This window comes from Salmo trutta, chromosome 5 (assembly GCF_901001165.1).
Source record: "Salmo trutta chromosome 5, fSalTru1.1, whole genome shotgun sequence".
NCBI lineage: Eukaryota > Metazoa > Chordata > Actinopteri > Salmoniformes > Salmonidae > Salmo > Salmo trutta.
Window position 1 is genome coordinate 59,983,969 of NC_042961.1, and position 19,218 is coordinate 60,003,186.

The window sequence follows — 19,218 nt, forward strand, 5'->3', positions numbered from 1 at the left end:
ATACTGCCAAATTTTCAAAAAACGAAATTATAGAGAAATTAACATTAAATTCTCTGGCGAAAGCACAAGCGGACAATCCTGAAGTCAGCATGCCAGTTGCACGCTGCCTGAAAACGTGTTACATCTGTGGCATTCATTGTGTTGTGACGAACCTACACATTTTAGTGGCATTTTGTCCCAGCAGAAGGTGCACCTGTGTAATGATCATGCTGTTTAAATCAGCTTCTTGATATGCCACACCTGTCAGGTGGATTATCATCATCTTGGCCAAGGAGAAATGTTCACTAACAGGGATGTAAACAAATTGAGAAATAAGCGTTTTGTGCGTATGGAACATTTCTGGGATCTTTTATTTCCCCTCATGAAACCAACACTTTACATGCGTTTATATTTGAGGCCATAACAAAACGGGTTGAATACTTGTTGGTATAGCAACCCCCAAACATAAATGAAGGGTAGGTAATCACAATGCATCAGGATTCGACTAGTGAAGTTTCCCAGATCATCAAATCCAAGGTATTTTCAGCTAATATTCAAAACACACACACCCCTCTTCCTGCAACACACAGGAGACGGTAGTTGAGCTGTAGAATTATTGATTTTAATGGTCCAATAATAAATAGCAACAAAGCAACCGAAAGCATTGTCAACATCATGACTAACTCAGTGCGTGTGACAGTTAGAAGCATTACAAAAGGCGGCACCCTCGACTCTGTCCTAGACAATGGCTGGGGGGGGGGGGGGGGTTCTAAACACATGCAAAAATAAAGAATATGGTTTTGGGGCGAGGCGGCTCAAGTCTCCAGCCATCTCAATGTGAAGCGACGTGAGACGAAGGGAATAAGAGTTGTGTTTAGTTTGTAAGACACACTGATGTTAGTCATGACAGGTGAACTGGTTTTGCCAACTAATGCATTGAGATGACTGGACAACATAAACGCCATCAGTTACAAGGAGAGAAAAGGGAAATTTGCACCGAATTCTACCACCATCCTAGCCAGAGCCCAGAGTACCACTACTACCGTTGCTGTTGCACCCCTCCTGTAAGAAGTGTTGGAAGGGACTGAAGTGAGACTTGACCAGAGCCATAGACATACATCGCTCAGTAAACTCCATTAGAATTTAGAGGCTCTCTAATAGAACCTCCATGTTGGTTCCAAACATTCCAAAGAAAATCACATTCTAATTAAAATGAACAGAATCTCATCTAGACTGATGTTGTCATGGGAACATTTACTAACAAAGTGGATGATTCTTTCCTATTTCACCTAGTTTGCCAGAATGTCTGTCTATGGCTCTGGAGGTTAGAGGTCAGGGTCCCCCTTAGTGAGCATGGGGTCTGCCACGTCCCCGGCCTCTCCCGCCCCCTGGTGGCCCTTCTACGCTACTGCGCGGGTTCTTGATGGTCTCGTCCACTGAGAGGATGAGGCAGGCGGCCTCGCTGGCGGCAGTCAGGGCGTTGATACGCACGATGGAGGGTTCCCACACACATGCCAAGTAGTTATCAGCTATATCCTCATTGTTCACGTCTACACCGTACCACATACCACCCTGAGAGGAGAGGGGGAGAGAGAGAGAAGGGGGGTTAGTGTGTCTCTCTCATAGGGTTTGAGCAGTAAGCCTAATGAAGCAGACTATAGATGAAAATCTGTGAGAAGTGGGTGCAGGTGCATCTGCGACAGCAGGAAGTCAGATACTAGTGGTTTTTCCAACAGCAAGGCTCAGATCAACATGGCAGCGTCAACATAGCTGCTATTGTTTATAAAAAAACGTTTGTATAATTGTTAAAATAAACTTTTCTATATCCGTATATCACTCTCAAACTGGAAACAATTGATTGGTTACTGACAGGTCCCAAATATCACTTTGGAACACATGATTTTTGTAACGTTCACAGTCGACATGTCGTCAAGTCGCAAGTCAGACAGTTTTTATCCCCATAAATCAAAGCTGAACATAGATTTCTGTGTCTACAAACACACACAAAAAAAAGTCGTAAAGATTTGTCATTTAACTTTAAAAAAAATGTATTAGCCTATCTTCTAATGTGGCATAAGCACAAGCAGTTATGTCAAACAACTACTGAAAGTCTTTGTAGGCATCCTACGCACGGTATGCAGGATAACAAAACGTTTATTTTAAAGCCTCATTTTAGATATTTTTCTGCTTATAATTTGCGACATTTGGTAGACTTAGTCAAATTGTCTACAATAGCTTCTCTTCTGTCATTACTTGACGCTTGTCTAGAATACAAAAATAAAGCCTTGCTCACCAGAATAAGGTCATATCGATAGAATGACGCAGTGCATCATTCTATCTAGTTACATTTAGTTGACGGTCAAGTTCTTTCCTTTCTGCTTGGCTCACAGAGCGAGGACGTTTAGGGACCAGGGAGACATCCAAATGATGTTTGCACAATTTTAAAGAAATGGAAAGCTGTGAAAACGATCCAACATGTTTTCTGATAGTATTTCAGTTGTTCTTGGATGCATATTGTGTGTGGTTGAAAATGAAACTGTCACCTTTTTATAATTAAAAAATATATAAAAAAATAAATTGCATGTTCAGGCTGCACAACAGGACCCTAAACGATCGATCACATTCTCTTATGTTGAAAGAAATATTCTTTCATATTTCTCCACTCCTGTTCCCAAAACAGAATAAACATTTGGTCTAGAATTTTACTGAGATGGAAAACTTAAATTCTTCAGGAGTTATTAAAATAGGCTACATGAGGCCTACAGTCAGTGTCCAGACTTCAAGATACTATTCCAACTACTAGACCGCTACACTAAAAGACAGTTCTGACATCCATACAGCACTATTTGATGCAAAGAGAGAAAGTGTTCTGAAAAGACAGCCAAGGATTGTTATTCGTTAGGCCTGCACAAGTCTGTCACTCATCTCTGCCTCGGCCATGATGTCAGAGTTATAGTTCAACCACACCTCATTAGAGTGTATTCAACAAGTTGAAGTCTATTGGCTCATTCTTCATGCGGTAATAATCAAGTAATAGGTTTCAAAAAAACGTGAGGATTTTTCTAATTATTGTGACAGGCTCATGTTAACGGTACGGTGTACCCCCACTGTTATATTTCTTTCACCTCTACCCATAATGCAACACAACGAAAAGGTGACCAGCGACAGTCAACATCTTGACAAAAGTGATCCGCTGGAACGCGCCCATCGTCTACCCACCTGTGTCGGCATGGTGTGTGTGTGTGTGTGTGTACCTGTGCGTGCTTGGCGCGCAGCTTGTTGAGTATGTTGGTGGCGTCGAAGCCTGCGTTGTCACACAGCTGTCTGGGGATAATCTCCAGAGCCTTAGCGTATGCTCCAATCAGCAGCTGCTGCTTGCCAGGAATGGTTCTGGAATAATCACGCAGATACTTTGAGAGTTCCATCTCGATCGCACCTCCGCCTGCCACGATGGAGTCATTCTGGAGAGGATGGAGGGGTTAGTGAATGGTTCTGGAATAATCACACGGGTACTTTGACATCCATCTCTACTGCACCAGCACCCACTAGGATGGAGGAGAGGAGACAAGATGGAGGAGAGGAGACGAGACTGCCGTTCTTATTAACAATGACGGCCTACCGGGGAACAGTGGGTTAACTGCTTTGTTCAGGGGCAGAACGACAGATTTTAACCTTGTCAGCTCAGGGATTCGTTCCAGTAACCTTTTGGTTACTGGCCCAACGCTCTAACCACTAGGCTACCGACTTCAAGGACTGTTAGGGAACAGTGAAATGTGCTAGGTAGGAGGACGCATTTAACTACAGATGCCTTGGGTTAGGTTAGTTATCCAGCCCAAGCACTGATTAAATATCAGCTCACTGTAAAAGGATGGCATTGGTTTAAGTCAGAGTTGGGTAGAGGGAGAACTTGCCACAAAGACAATTTTAGCTTTAGGATGTGCCCTCTATCCAACTCTATGGTTTAGGTCCAGTGGCCTGCGGGTCAACCTACCTTGATGGCTCTGCGTACGATCATGATGGCGTCGTGTAGAGAGCGTTCCGTCTCCTCCATGAACTGCTCGGCTCCGCCCCTCAGGATGATGGTACACGTATGGGAGCGAGGACAACCCTTGAAGAAGTTATACCTGGTGGGAGGGGGCACACATTTAACAAAACAGACCAGAAAAATCACAATTTTAAACTAGGCTGGGTGAGATTCTCCCAATCTTTGCAATACAATATTTTTAAAAATAGACACTGCCAGGCCAGTGAAATGTTCTACTAGCCAGGGCCCGGGTTCCTGATATCGATGGAACTTAGTCTAACGAGCGTTTTAACGATGCCTTGTTACAAAAATGGCCGAAGATGTAACGTGAGTTTCCCAAAACACGGTGCAGAAAGAACGTTTGCCAAGTGCGTCGTTAGAGCACGTGTCGATAGGCCTACGGATAGAAAAAGGCAGCGCTGCTTTCTCCATTAAAACCTTAACGGGCCTCTCGAGAGGCACAGCAGTCTAAGGCACCGCATCACAGTGCGTGAGGCGTCACTACAGACCCGGGTTCGATCTAAGGCTGTGTCATAACCGGCCGTCCCATAGTGCTGCGCACAATTGGTCCAGCGTCATCCGGGTTAGGCTGGGGGGGGGCCTTACTTGGCTTATTGCGCTCTAGTGACTCCTTGTGGCGGGCACATTGTTGCAGCTGGCTTCAGGGTTAAATGGGCGGGTGTTAAGGAGCGCGGTTTGGCCGGTCATGTTTCGGACCATGACTCGACCGTCGCATCTCCTGACCCCGTTGGGGAGTTGGAGCAATGAGACAAGATCAAACTCGGATCGCAATTGGATATCATGAAATTGCAGAGAAGGGGGTGAAATACAAAAACCTGACCATTATTCCACAATACTGATGACGGATCAACTCCTAGTGAAATTATCACCGATATGGCTGCAAATATTAAGCCAGATTATTCTAGCCCAATGCTTAGCCTACAATAGGCCTGATGCACTAAATCGTTGATTTGGCACATCCTGAAATATATTGAGTCAATTTACAGACAGCCTACATACAACTGGCAAAATATTAATTGAATTACTGTGAAATTGATTTCAATGTATAGGTCTATGTAGTCCACTGTATGTCTCTTAAGACAGTCCTCTTGGTTTTCATTTGAAGCATCATTTAATATTCTTCGCTTGTTTGTAACAATTCCAAAGACATTGGCAACTTTGTATTTGTAGTGAACTTTGTTCTGGGAGGTGACAGAGACAAACATCTTGATTCTGTGTTTAGCGGAGATCTTCCGTTACAAAATGTGCCCGGACAAAAAAAATAATTACCCAACAGCACACTGTTCTACAAGTGTTCTGAAGCAGGCGGTAAATAACAAGCGTTTTCAAGTACAACTTCAGTAACGTTGGTTTTGGTAAACGGCTTGGAGATTTATCGATGCTCCTACCAAGGAACTTAGCTTTAAGATGCTTTTGGGAAACTGGGCCTTGTCTGAAAAGTACTAGCCTCTGGATCGCGTAACGTTCATCCCCCCCGGGTGGGGGGGGTGGAGAAACACTGAAGAGTGTTCCTCCTAGGAGCCCTCACCTCTCTCCTCCAACCTGCACCTCTTCAAAGATTTCACAGCGCCCCAGGACATCATCTGTCATGGAGCCAACACTGGTCTGGATGGAGCCTCCGCAGGCCTGGAGGACACATTACAGTTAGAAATACAGCAACACACCACATTAGGAACAATACACAGTTTGAAAATGCACAAACCAATAGAAGACACTATTGATAAGAATTACACTCCGACAGTTGCTCTAAATTCAGACAAATGCTTGTGAACTTCTCGAATGAGAAACGCACATTTTCCATGGCTTGGAAGACTCAACTAATAAATATAACCAAGTTTTAAAATCCACATATCTGACTACGGTCCCCTACCATCATTGTCCTCTTGAGGTCCTCCTCCTGAACACGTCCGGCACAAAACAGATCCCGGTCAGCAAAGTACTGCGTGGCCACGTCTCCAATGGGCAGCTTGGACAGGACCACCTTAAAAAAGGAGCAACATGTCACATTTCAGACAACTTGATATCTTCATGCTTTTAAAACAAAGATAAATTGTGAGTCTAGATTTACTATTGCGTTTTTTTATAAGTTGAATAATTAATTTCCTTTAAAAAAAAAAAAAGTCTGCTAGCATGAAAGCTAACGTCGTCTAACAGTCTCAGCAGCCAGCAAGCTTAGCCTGCCGTAGTCACGGCAACCCTTTCAACCAACTGCCAGAGGACATGTAAACCAGGGAAACCGTTGTTGGCTAACTACGTACCTTGGCTCCTGACTTGTAGATCTTCTCCAGCTTGTCATACAGGATGTTCCACTCTGCATCTACGATGGCCTGGTAGTCCTGGGGGGAGATGGGTGCATAGACTTCACTCTCCCTTAGTCATTTAAAAAGCATTGGTGTAGGGTAGTGTATTTCCTATGGCTTTAGTCAATAATACTCTTGATATTTCAGATGCATACAGGGACAGGGTGATTGAATGGGTCTCCATCTTTAGAGTCTGGCGGTAGTGCTCAGCCCAAGACTCCAGATCAATGGAGGTGCATGCATATATATATATATATATATACACACACATACATACATATACATACATATACACACACACATATATATATTTAAGCAGATTGAAACGTCTGGCAATTGTCTTAGTGTAATATTCTTCATATTTAAACTGAGTGACAACAGCAGAGCCCAAAATCCTTTATAGATTGTTAAATTGACTGATCGATTACTAACCTCGACAGACTTGACGCGGACCTCTGCATTGTCCTTCTCGGCCTTCAGTTCCAACTCTACGTTGAGCAGAGCGATCTTGGGCTGGTCGTAGCGTTTAGGCTGCATCTCAAACCCGGCGTAGGAGAACGTCTTCTTGAAGGCCACGCCAGCTACCAGGTGAGACTCCTGTAGAGGGAGGAGGGGTGAGAGAGTGGCGGGGAGAAGAGACAAGGGGGGAGGGGGGGTAAAATGAGTCTCTTGTAGAGGGAGACAGACAGACTGCAATAGGTGGTGGAATAAATGAAACATTTTGACAGGATCCAGACCACATGGTAGTGTACTAGAACCAATAATTTCCCTGTTTACACCAGATAGGATGCTGGGTTGTACCCGTGTTGACACTGGGACAGGAGTAGACCATTTTTAAAAACCTGGAAGACCAGGTGTGTTGAATTAAGGCAATCACTGAACTAATCAATTAGCTCAGTTGGTCAGGTGTGTTGTCTAGTTGGAACAAAGAGTAGTTTACCCTGCTGTAGGACCTATAATGAGATGAACCCTAGGTCCCAGCCCGACACCCAAGATGGAGAGCTGCTTTAGTATATTGAGATTCAGCACTGTAGTCTCATCTCACTAAAACGACACCCACCATCTTCCCTCCCTCACACCCAGCCCTAAGGTGCTAGTCTTTTACCTCCAGAGCTCCTCCCTGCACCTTCTTGATCCCGATCATCTTGAGAGGCAGCAGCTCATCCAGCATCATGACGGCCTCCACCACCATCTCACTGAAGAACTCCTTCTGGCCTGGGGTTGAATTACAACATTAATACAAGCTGTATACTACAACCTTAACACCCCATGAATACCCTTAGTCTCTGAAAAACTACCAGTCGTTAGGGTTGCATTATTTTGGCAACTTTACAAAAATTCCCAGGTTGGAAAATTCCCAGAATCAGGAAGGAATAAGCAGGAAATCCAGAATTGTTCAACCAGGATAAAAAGTAAAAACAAAAGAGGGGGAATTTTGCCACCCTATCAATAGTAACAAAAGCTGTAGACAAATGAATTGTAAGTAATTTGTAAAGCTAATTCCATCACCTTATGATTCTGTTGTTAAATAAAAATAAAATAACTGACCTGCGATCAGCTTAGAGTTCATGGCTGTGGCGGCACACTTCACCAAGAGTTCCCTCTGTTCTCTAGAGGGGGAGGGAGGGCGATAGTTAGAAGAGGGGGTCTAGACAGTGATCAGCTTGGAGTTCATGGCTGTGGCATCACCAAGAGCTCCCTAGAGGAAGACCACGGTTCAATCTGATGTCCAACGGAAACTTCTTCCGCTTTATTCCATCCCCATTAAAAGATCAAACACACAACTCACTTCTTGTCGTCCTTCTTGACGGTGACAGAGATCTCTCGGATCTTCTTGACGGCCAGGTGCGTAGCGCTGCGGAAGGCTCTGATGATGGTCTGGGGGTGGAGACCCTCCTCCACGTACGGCTTCAACTGCTTCAGGAACTCTGCCGCCAACAGGGTTACAGACGTGGTACCGTCACCCACCTGGACAGAGAATAGAAAAAAATGAATAAAAAAAAATGGAGGGAACAGACTAACACTAGAACGAGAGGAGTCAGATGGGGGGGGGCTAGAGGAGCCAGATGGGAAGCCAGATGGGGGGCTAGAGGAGCCAGATGGGAAGCCAGATGGGGGGCTAGAGGAGCCAGATGGGAAGCCAGATGGGGGGCTAGAGGAGTCAGATGGGGGGGGGGGGGCTAGAGGAGCCAGATGGGAAGCCAGATGGGGGGCTAGAGGAGCCAGATGGGAAGCTAGATGGGGGGCTAGAGGAGGCAGATGGGAAGCCAGATGGGGGGCTAGAGGAGTCAGATGGGGGGGGGGGGGGGGGGGCTAGAGGAGGCAGATGGGAAGCCAGATGGGGGGCTAGAGGAGGCAGATGGGAAGCCAGATGGGGGGCTAGAGGAGGCAGATGGGGGGCTAGAGGAGCCAGATGGGGGGCTAGAGGAGCCAGATGGGGGGCTAGAGGAGCCAGATGGGAAGCTAGATGGGGGGCTAGAGGAGGCAGATGGGAAGCCAGATGGGGGGCTAGAGGAGTCAGATGGGGGGGGGGGGGCTAGAGGAGCCAGATGGGAAGCCAGATGGGGGGCTAGAGGAGCCAGATGGGAAGCTAGATAGGGGGCTAGAGGAGTCAGATGGGGGGGGGGGGGGGGGCAAGAGGAGGCAGATGGGAAGCCAGATGGGGGGCTAGAGGAGGCAGATGGGAAGCCAGATGGGGGCTAGAGGAGGCAGATGGGGGGGGGGGCTAGAGGAGCCAGATGGGAAGCCAGATGGGGGGCTAGAGGAGCCAGATGGGGGGCTAGAGGAGCCAGATGGGAAGCCAGATGGGGGGCTAGAGGAGCCAGATGGGAAGCCAGATGGGGGGCTAGAGGAGCCAGATGGGAAGCTAGAGGAGCCATCACTAACACTTTCACAGAGAGATGTACACAAACAAGACACACACAGACCTCGGCATCCTGGGAGCGTGCGATGTCCACCAGGGTCTTGGCAGCAGGGTGAACCACATCCAGCAGCTTCAGGATGGTCGCCCCATCGTTGGAGATGGTGGCTTTACCTGAGGGAGACATCCCACACACATAGCTTCAGTATCATTGCAAAACAAGTGTCCAACTACTGCAGGCCATGCTTCCCTCCCCCCAAAATGACAGACCACGTTCCTCCCTCTCTGACATCTCCTCCATCCCTCTCACCTCTGCCATCCACCATGAGTTTGTCCATGCCGCGAGGCCCAAGTGTGGTGCGGACAGCCTCAGCGATGACCTGGCAGGCATTGATGTTGCTGATCAGCTGAGGGACGCCCTGAGACGTATCTGTCCCCTCCTTAAGCAGGATAACCGGTGTGGGCTACAGGGAGAGGAGGGAGGGAAAGAATTGAGAGATGAGCATCCTTCAGCAAGATGTTGGCTGGAGACAGACATCGACAATACAGTCACTATGCAGACAAGTTGGGCCCTGGCTAAGAGTGGGAAGGATGGAGAGGTAGGGCCCTATGATTTCCACGGACGGAATCGCGGAATTTGGTAATAAAAATGAAATCAACTGTAAAACGTGGAATATTGCAGATTTTCCATATTTTGGCCAAAATGTATTAAAAATTGTAAATGTAGAAAGTGGGAATCTTACGCCACCTCACAACTTGGCTGTCACTTTGACAAACATGTCGAAGAGGCCGTCAGAGGGCCAAGTCGTCAAAAACTAAAACATTCGACCCTAACCCCTAAATTCAGAGAAGAGCAATACACAAAGAACTATGAGCCGTTTTGGAAATACTGTCAACATACTATTGATTGGACCCGTAAAAACACATGTGATGACCACTGTCTAAAGCCAATGTGAAGAACAAAGAAAAGCATCGTGTTAGCCAGAGCCTCTCCAAAACAACCATTACTAACGCAAGCGCATCAGCAGATTCAAGACGAGGATTTATTCAGGACTTTGTGCGCAGTCTGACATCCCTTTAGAAAAGCTAAGAAAGCTACGGCCGTTGCTACTAGCACGCAGAAAGACTCACTTTGATCTCAAACGCATCTCGCGACTGCATGATTGAAAGACTGCTCGTGCCTGTCAATGCAGGCCTACAATAATTATACTCCAATGAGCTCTACAGAGATTGGGAGGCAAGTGCGTAACACATCGCATCCGGACACAATTCTGATGAGCGTAGCTTAAAATTGTTGGATAGTGATTTTATTTTTCTTGCCCCGGGAAAGTAGAAAATCGTTAACGTCGAACCCTGTAACACACCCAAACTAGGCCCATCTGAAATATGATCAATGAAATCACCATGTAGCCTATTGTGGCAAAGATACGTCCGTAGCAGATTGTTAAACGGAACTGTATATGGATAAGGATGTAGGTAGGCCAACCTTTTTTCCCCCCCAGCAAAAATGAAACGAGCTCTTTCTGGTCACTAATCTGGATATGTGCACCGCCTTTGCACACCAATGCTAATGACTGGTCATTGGTCAACAACACACGCAGCTTCCTGAAGCACAGATTGGACGTTTTTGAAACAAGAATTTGGTGCAATTGGTGAAGGCCTTTGTTAGTGACCAGAACAAATAATCAAAGAAGGTATAAATATAAAATATGTATAAAAATATATTTCCCCCCAGTTTCACACTAGCAATGCCTCCAAACCTTCTCAATACGCTAGCTCACCTGACCTGTGTTGATTGACAGATTGCTGGTCCAATCAGAGGGCCATGTGTGCATTTCACCAGCCAATCTAGAAAAGTTTTTTTTGCATGTGCAATACTGTCTCAGGCTGCGTGGAGGGTAATCCACGCAGACTGTGCACAAAATGAGTGACAGAACTTGGCCAAATAATTTCAAGACATCAGTCTCGAGTCCAATAGTCTCCATGTCAAGTCATTTTTATTTTCTATCAAGTAGTCTCAAGTCATAAAAATTCATGACTCGAACCCAAGTCATGACTCCACACATTTGGCTTTAAGCGCAGTGTTTGATGAAATAATTAAGACAAATGCTGGCCTTCACAGATGCTCCCGAAGTTGCCGATAATAAGACAACAGCAGTCTGCAACCTTTTTCATGTTGAGTGCCAGTTTACAGTGACCTGCGTGCTAGTTATGATTTCCCAAATGCACATTTGTGAAACAGTTTAATTTAAATAATGTCTTTGCATCTCAGAATAGTAGTAATGAGTAGGATTGTATTCTCACGTGCAAACTTGATTGTTTTTAATAACGCTTTAGCCATCTGCCTCCCCCAATTAACTAGTTATAAATTCTAACATGTATTATGTAAAAGACCCGTTTCGGGACGATGAAGCATGCTGCTTGTCAAAATGACCGAGCGGCGCTGACTGTTTCGTTTGATTAAGGCCAAGCACGGGCACTCCCCTCTCCCCCACTATTGCTCGATAACGTGACGGACCTTACACCGGTTCAACGTAAAATAACGTATTCAGTGTCTAAAAGGGGCTAGCCTTCCAATATTTGTCAATAACAGACAATCAAAACATGTTTAGATGGGGCCCATACGGGGAATATAGCCCGCTAACTAGCCTAGCATAGCATAGCTGGAAGCTTCTCGACTGTCCTAACAACCTGATGCGCCACAACCACTCCTTGCTAACTGCTACTGTAGCTAGTAGCGTTGGCTAGAAGGGATCCACCTTGTCAAGTTATATATTTTTTGCATCTCAACTAACCCGTTTCTTCTAACCTGCTGCGTAAATTCTACCCTATTACGAGAATTCAAATCTGGCGTTAAATTTGACCAAAAAAAACGGGATCCTTCAAACCGTGACCGATAACTACACCGAGCTAGCTAGCTAGCTAGCAACGTTAGCACAAGTTGACAAAGCCAGTTCGTAGCTATTTTACTTAACCAGACGCGATGACTACTACGAAACAATATACATGGGTTTACACTTAAACTATAAACCCCATGTCAGCATATTACTAATGCACATAACTAAACCCCCCCCCAAAAAATATATTAAACTAACCGTACAGGACCGTTAACTAGTAAGAATACCGGTATGCCCATTTAATGCGAGGTGACGCTACTTGTTACCATCGTGATAGCGGTGGACTTTATAACGTATTTTATTTGAAAGATAATACGTCGATCTCGATAAAAAGAGGACACATTTGACAATACATGCAATTTGGTAACACATATACACGGATAATTGGACGGATGCGGGTGGATTTAATCTAAATGAGCGAAGCAATGAACGGCTACTCACCATCATCTTTACAATTCGTTTGAGAGAAACGGCACCGGTGTTTTATCCCACAATGCAGTTCGACTATGAGCTTCTCTTCCTGTTTAATTATAGCCTTTTACTGCAATCTACATTTCTCGTACACGTCTTATTTTTTTAGCAGGGGTAACTTTGTACTTGTCATCGGGACACGATTCAATTGATCTATTTTGAAGGTTGACGAATTGTACATTTCCTGTCCCAATTCAATAACATTCTTTGCAATTTCTCTTGATATCGGCATTATCTTATGATGAGTGCACGCTGTCATATCAGTCTCAAGCCGTTGCAGGTATTTCATGAGTCGACTGTTAAAAATGTAATGTCTTTCAATTCAGTTCATACAATAAATTATTATCCTAGAACATCATATACAAAATAATGATACCATTCCCCTTTCATCTGTGCTATTACTAATTGTAGCTGTTTCCACACATGCAGTTTCTGCACAAATCAAATGTATTTGTCACATACACATGGTTAGCAGGTGTTAATGCAAGTGTAGCGAAATGCTTGTGCTTCTAGTTCCGACCATGCAGTAATATCTAACAAGTAATATAACCTAACAATTTCACAACAACTACCTTATACACACAAGTGTAAAGGAATGAATAAGAATATGTACATATAAATATATATGGATGAGCGATGGCCGAACGGCATAGGCAAGATGCAGTAGATGGTACAGGGTACAGTATATACATATGAGATGAGTAATGTAGGGTATGAAAACATTATATAAAGTGGCATTGTTTAAAGTGGCTAGTGATACATTTAATTACATCAAGATGGCAAGATGCAGTAGATGGTATAGCGTACAGTATATACATATGAGATGAGTAATGTAGGGTAAGTAAACATTATATATATAAAGTGGCTAGTGATAAATTGATTACATCAATTTTTCCATTATAAAAGTGGCTGTTGTTGAGTCAGTATGTTGGCAGCAGCCACTCAATGTTAGTGATGGCTGTTTAACAGTCTGATGGCCTTGAGATAGAAGCTATTTTTCAGTCTCTCGGTCCCCGCTTTGATGCACCTGTACTGACCTCGCCTTCTGGATGATAGCGGGGTGAACAGGCAGTGGCTCGGGTGGTTGTTCTCCTTCATGATCGTTTTGGCCTTCCTGTGACATCGGGTGGTGTAGGTGTCCTGGAGGGCAGGTAGTTTGGCCCCGGTGATGCGTTGTGCAGACCTCACTACCCTCTGGAGAGCCTTGCGGTTGAGGGTAGTGCAGTTGCCGTACCACGCGGTGATACAGCCCGACAAGATGCTCTCAATTGTGCATCTGTAATGGTTTGTGAGGGTTTTAGGTGACAAGCCAAATTTCTTCAGCCTCCTGAGGTTGAAGAGGCGCTGTTGCGCCTTCTTCACTACACTGTCTGTGTGGGTGGACCATTTCAGTTTGTCCGTGATGTGTACGCCGAGGAACTTAAAACTCTCCACCCTCTCCACTACTGTCCCGTCAATGTAGATAGGGGGGGGTGCTCCCTCTGCTGTTTCCTGAAGTCCACGACCATCTCCTTTGTTTTGTTGACATTGAGTGTGAGGTTATTGAGTGTGAGGTTATTCAAGCCTACCACTGTAGTGTCGTCTATTTCCATTATCACTACTCTGTACCTAATAGAACTTGGGACCGCAGTAGAGAGGTTCCTCGATGTCCACATTACTGAGGACTTAACGTGGACCTCTCACACCAGCACAGTCGTGAAGAAGGCACGGCATTGCCTCTTCTCCCTCAGAAGGCTGAAACGATTTGGGATGGCCACTCAGATCCTTAGGAACTTCTACAGCTACACCATCGAGAGCATCCTGACTGATTGTATCACCATATGGTAAGGCAACTGCACCGCCCTTGACCGGAAGCCCCTACAGCGGGTGGTGCGGATGGCCCAGCGCATCACTGGGGATGAGCTCCCAGCCATCCAGGACGTACATGCCAGGTGGTGTCTGAGAAAAGCCTGAAAAATTGCCAAAAACTCCAGCCACCTGAGACATGGACTGTTCTCCATGCTACCGTCCGGCAGACCGTACCGGTGCATCAAGGCTCAGACCAACAGACTCCTAAACAGCTTCTATCCCCTGGCCATAAGACTGTTAAATGGCTGACAACTACTGCTCCACCTCACACCTACACTGCTGCTAAAATTAGTATTGATTTAGTATTGACTACGCTGTCATTCATTGATTATTGCCTTTACCATTAGTATCTATCTATCCTGCTACTATTCACTGTTAGTCCTGTTTACATGTACATCTATCTACTGTGCCTTCAGAAAGTCTTTACACCACTTTTCTTTTTCCACATTTTGTTGTTTTACAGCCTGAATTTTAAATGTATTAAAATTCAGGCCTACACACATTAACCCATAATGTCAAAGTGGAACTAGGTTTGTCGAAATGTTCAACTCCTTTGTTATGGCAAGCCTAAATAAGTTCAGGAGTAAACATTTGCTTAACACGGAACTGTCACGAGAATTTTATCCCAATGTTCTAACCAAACTATTTTATAGCTTTGACTAATTCACCCGAGGTTGTAAATCCCGGGTTCAAAATAAGAATTAGGCAAAGTCTCAGATACTGCAAAAGGTTCGCAGTTTATTCAGAGAACGTTCTGAAGTCAAAAATACATACACAGTCCTTTTATAACTCTCACCCCCACCTACGCACACACACACACACACCGTTTATCGCTTTTCTACCCGCCTGGCAGTTCCTAGCCGTGTCTCTCCTCCCTAGATTAGAGAGGCCTTGGAAGAGGCCTCTTTCCTGTTGTCCTTTGTTGTCTCAACTCTCACATTACTACATAGTAAAACAATGGTCTAGTCACACACACATTATGGAATTATGACTCTAACACATTTCATACAATTATATGATTTCAGGGTGGAATCCTTTAGTCATTACTTTAAACATATACATTCCTTTATCAGGAACCCAAACCGGCCGTGCGCCATCGTGCATAAATTAATTTTGTCCCCCCACACCAAACGCGATCACGACACGCAGGTTAAAATATCAAAACAAACTCTGAACCAATTACATTAATTTGGGGACAGGTCGAAAACCTTTTATGGCAATTTAGCTAGCTAGCTTGCACTTGCTAGCTAATTTGTCCTATTTAGCTAGCTTGATTTAACTAGCTATTTAGCTAGTTAATTTGTCCTGCGATATAAACATTTGAGTTGTTATTTTACCTGAAATGCACAAGGTCCTCTACTCCACCAATTAATCCACACATAAAATGGTCAACCGAATCGTTTCTAGTCATCTCTCCTCCTTCCAGGCTTTTTCTTCTTTGAACTTATATGGTGATTGGCATCTAAACTTTCATAGTATTACCACGACGACCGACAGCTCAGTTTGTCTTTCAATCACCCACGTGGGTATAACCAATGAGGAGATGGCACGTGGGTATCTGCTTCTATAAACCAATGAGGAGAGGCAGGACTTGCAGCACGATCTGCGTCACAAATAGAACTGACTTCTATTTTATCCCTTGGCAACGCAGACGCACGTTGGCACGCGCGAGCAGTGTGGGTACAATAATTTAATAATATAGATTTCTACATTTATTTTTGCAACGCCTGCAAGCGGTGTAGTCAGGGTATGCTTAACACGTCACTGCAACTGGATCCTGGACTTCCTGACGGGCCGCTCCCAGGTGGCGAGGATAGGCCACAACCCATCCACCACGCTGACCCTCAAAATGGGGGCCCCTCAGGGGTGCGTGCTTTGTCCCCTCCTGTGCTCCCTGTTGACCCACGACTGCGTGGCCATGCACAACTCCAAAACCATCATTAAGTTTGCTGACAACACAACAGTGGTAGGCCTAATCACCAACGACGATGAGACAGCCTATAGGGAGGACGTCAGTGACCTGGCAGTGTGGTGCCAGGACAAAAACCTTTCCCTCAACGTCAGCAAGTTAAAAGAGCTGATCGTGGACTACAGGAAATGGAGGGTCAAGCACATCCCCGTCCACCTTGACGGGGCTGTAGTGAAGCGGGTCGAGAGCTTCAAGTTCAGCTGCACCATTGAGAGCATCTTGACTGTGGCTCAGTTGGTAGAGCATGGTGTTTGCAACGCCAGGGTTGTGGGTTTGATTCCCACGGGGGACCAGTACCGTTGCCGCCTGCTATAGACCCCCCTCGGCCCCTAGCTGTGCTCTGGACACCATATGTGAACTGATTGCCCCCCATCTATCTTCAGAGCTCGTGCTACTAGGCGACCTAAACTGGGACATGCTTAACACCCCAGCCATTCTACAATCCAAGCTTGATGCCCTCAATCTCACACAAATTATTAATGAACCCACCAGGTACAACCCCAAAGCCGCAAACTCTGGCACCCTCATAGATATCATCCTAACCAATGTGCCCTCTAATTACACCTCTGCTGTTTTCAACCAAGATCTCAGCGATCACTGCCTCATTGCCTGCACCCGTAATGGGTCAGCGGTCAAACGACCTCCACTCATCACTGTCAAACGCTCCCTGAAACATTTCAACGAGCAAGCCTTTCTAATCGACCTGGCCCTGGTATCCTGGAAGGATATTGACCTCATCCCTCATAGCCTTCCCCGTAGCTCAGTTGGTAGAGCATGGTGTTTGCAACACCAGGGTTGTGGGTTCGATTCCCACGGGGGGCCAAGTACGAAAAAAAAAAAATGTATGAAAATGAAATGTATGCATTCACTACTGTAAGTCGCTCTGGATAAGAGCGTCTGCTAAATGACTAAAATGTAAATGTAATCCCGTCAGTAGAGGATGCCTGGTTATATTTTAAAAATGCCTTCCTCTCCATCTTAAATAAGCATGCCCCTTTCAAGAAATTTAGAACCAGGAACAGATATAGCCCTTGGTTCTCCCCAGACCTGACTGCCCTTAACCAACACAAAAATATCCTGTGGCGTTCTGCATTAGCATCGAACTGCCCCCGCGATATGCAACTTTTTAGGGAAGTTAGAAACCAATACACACAGGCAGTTAGAAACGCCAAGGCTAGCTTTTTCAAACAAAAATTTGCTTCGTGCAACTCCAACTCTAAAAAGTTCTGGGACATTGTAAAGTCCATGGAGAATAAGAACACCTCCTCCCAACTGCCCACTGCACTGAGGATAGGAAACTCTGTCACCACCGATAAGCCCACTATAATTGAGAATTTCAATAAGCATTTTTCTACGGCTGGCCATGCTTTCCACCTAACTACCCCTACTGCATTCAACAGCACTGCACCCCCCACAGCTACTCGCCCAAACCTCCCCCATTTCTCCTTCTCCCAAATCCATTCAGCTGATGTTCTGAAAGAGCTGCAAAATCTGGACCCCTACAAATCAGCTGGGCTTGACAATCTGGACCCTTTCTTTCTAAAATTATCTGCCGAAATTATTGCAACCCCTATTACTAGCCTGATCAACCTCTCTTTCGTGTCGTCTGAGATTCCCATAGATTGGAAAGCAGCTGCTGTCATCCCCCTCTTCAAAGGAGGTGACACTCTTGACCCAAATTGCTACAGACCTATATCCATCCTACCCTGCCTTTCTAAGGTCTTCGAAAGCCAAGTCAACAAACAGATTACCGACTATTTCGAATCCCACCGCACCCTCTCCGCTATGCAATCTGGTTTCAGAGCTGGTCATGGGTGCACCTCAGCCACGCTCAAGGTCCTAAACGACATCGTAACCGCCATCGATAAGAAACAATACTGTGCTGCCGTATTCATTGACCTGGCCAAAGCTTTTGACTCTGTTAATCACCACATCCTCATCGGCAGACTTAGTAGCCTTGGTTTCTCAAACGATTGCGTCGCCTGGTTCACCAACTACTTCTCTGACAGAGTTCAGTGTGTCAAATCGGAGGGCCTACTGTCTGGACCTCTGGCAGTCTCTATGGGGGTACCACAGGGTTCAATTCTTGGGCCAACTCTTTTCTCTGTATACATAAATGATGTCGCTCTTGCTGCTGGTGAATCTCTGATCCACCTCTATGCAGACGACACCATTCTGTATACTTCTGGCCCTTCTTTGGACACTGTGTTAACAACCCTCCAGACGAGCTTCAATGCCATTCAACTCTCCTTCCGTGGCCTCCAACTGCTCCTAAACACAAGTAAAACTAAATGCATGCTCTTCAACCGATCGCTGCCTGCACCTGCCCGCCCATCCAGCATAACTTCTCTGGACGGTTCTAACTTAGAATTTGTGGACAACTACAAATACCTAGGTGTCTGGTTAGACTGTAAACTCTCCTTCCAGACTCACATCAATCATCTCCAATCCAAAGTGAAATCTAGAATTGGCTTCCTATTTCGCAACAAAGCATCCTTCACTCATGCTGCCAAACATACCCTCGTAAAACTGACCATCCTACCAATCCTCGACTTCGGCGATGTCATTTACAAAATAGCCTCCAATACCCTACTCAACAAGCTGGATGCAGTCTATCACAGTGCCATCCGTTTTGTCACCAAAGCCCCATATACAACCCACCACTGCGATCTGTATGCTCTCGTTGGCTGGCCTTCACTTCATAATCGTCGCCAAACACATTGGCTCCAGGTCATCTACAAGACCCTGCTAGGTAAAGTCCCCCCTTATCTCAGCTCACTGGTCACCATAGCAGCACCCACCTGTAGCACGCGCTCCAGCAGGTATATCTCTCTGGTCATCCCTAAAGC

General features: G+C 45.5%; 1 protein-coding gene across 1 annotated transcript; it reads right to left on the minus strand.

The window, feature by feature from the left end:
• Positions 1–579: 579 nt before the first annotated feature.
• On the minus strand, positions 580–12,607 carry cct7 (chaperonin containing TCP1, subunit 7 (eta)). The gene is made up of 13 exons (XM_029754539.1): positions 12,523–12,607; positions 9,495–9,648; positions 9,252–9,358; positions 8,114–8,292; positions 7,873–7,934; positions 7,430–7,539; positions 6,757–6,921; positions 6,283–6,360; positions 5,895–6,005; positions 5,553–5,650; positions 3,971–4,103; positions 3,234–3,440; positions 580–1,551 (listed from the first exon to the last, which is right to left on the minus strand). The coding sequence occupies exons 1-13, from the start codon at positions 12,526–12,528 to the stop codon at positions 1,324–1,326; spliced, it is 1,638 nt and encodes a 545-aa protein (XP_029610399.1). The 5' UTR covers positions 12,529–12,607; the 3' UTR covers positions 580–1,323.
• Positions 12,608–19,218: the final 6,611 nt, after the last annotated feature.

Excerpts from the sequence above, each read along its gene's own strand:
- cct7 (XM_029754539.1), bottom strand. Across the intron at positions 7,540-7,872 it reads GAACTCTAAGCTGATCGCAG|GCCAGAAGGAGTTCTTCAGT; the intron begins GTCAGTTATTTT and ends ATTCAACCCCAG. Across the intron at positions 6,361-6,756 it reads TCCGCGTCAAGTCTGTCGAG|GACTACCAGGCCATCGTAGA; the intron begins GTTAGTAATCGA and ends ATCTCCCCCCAG.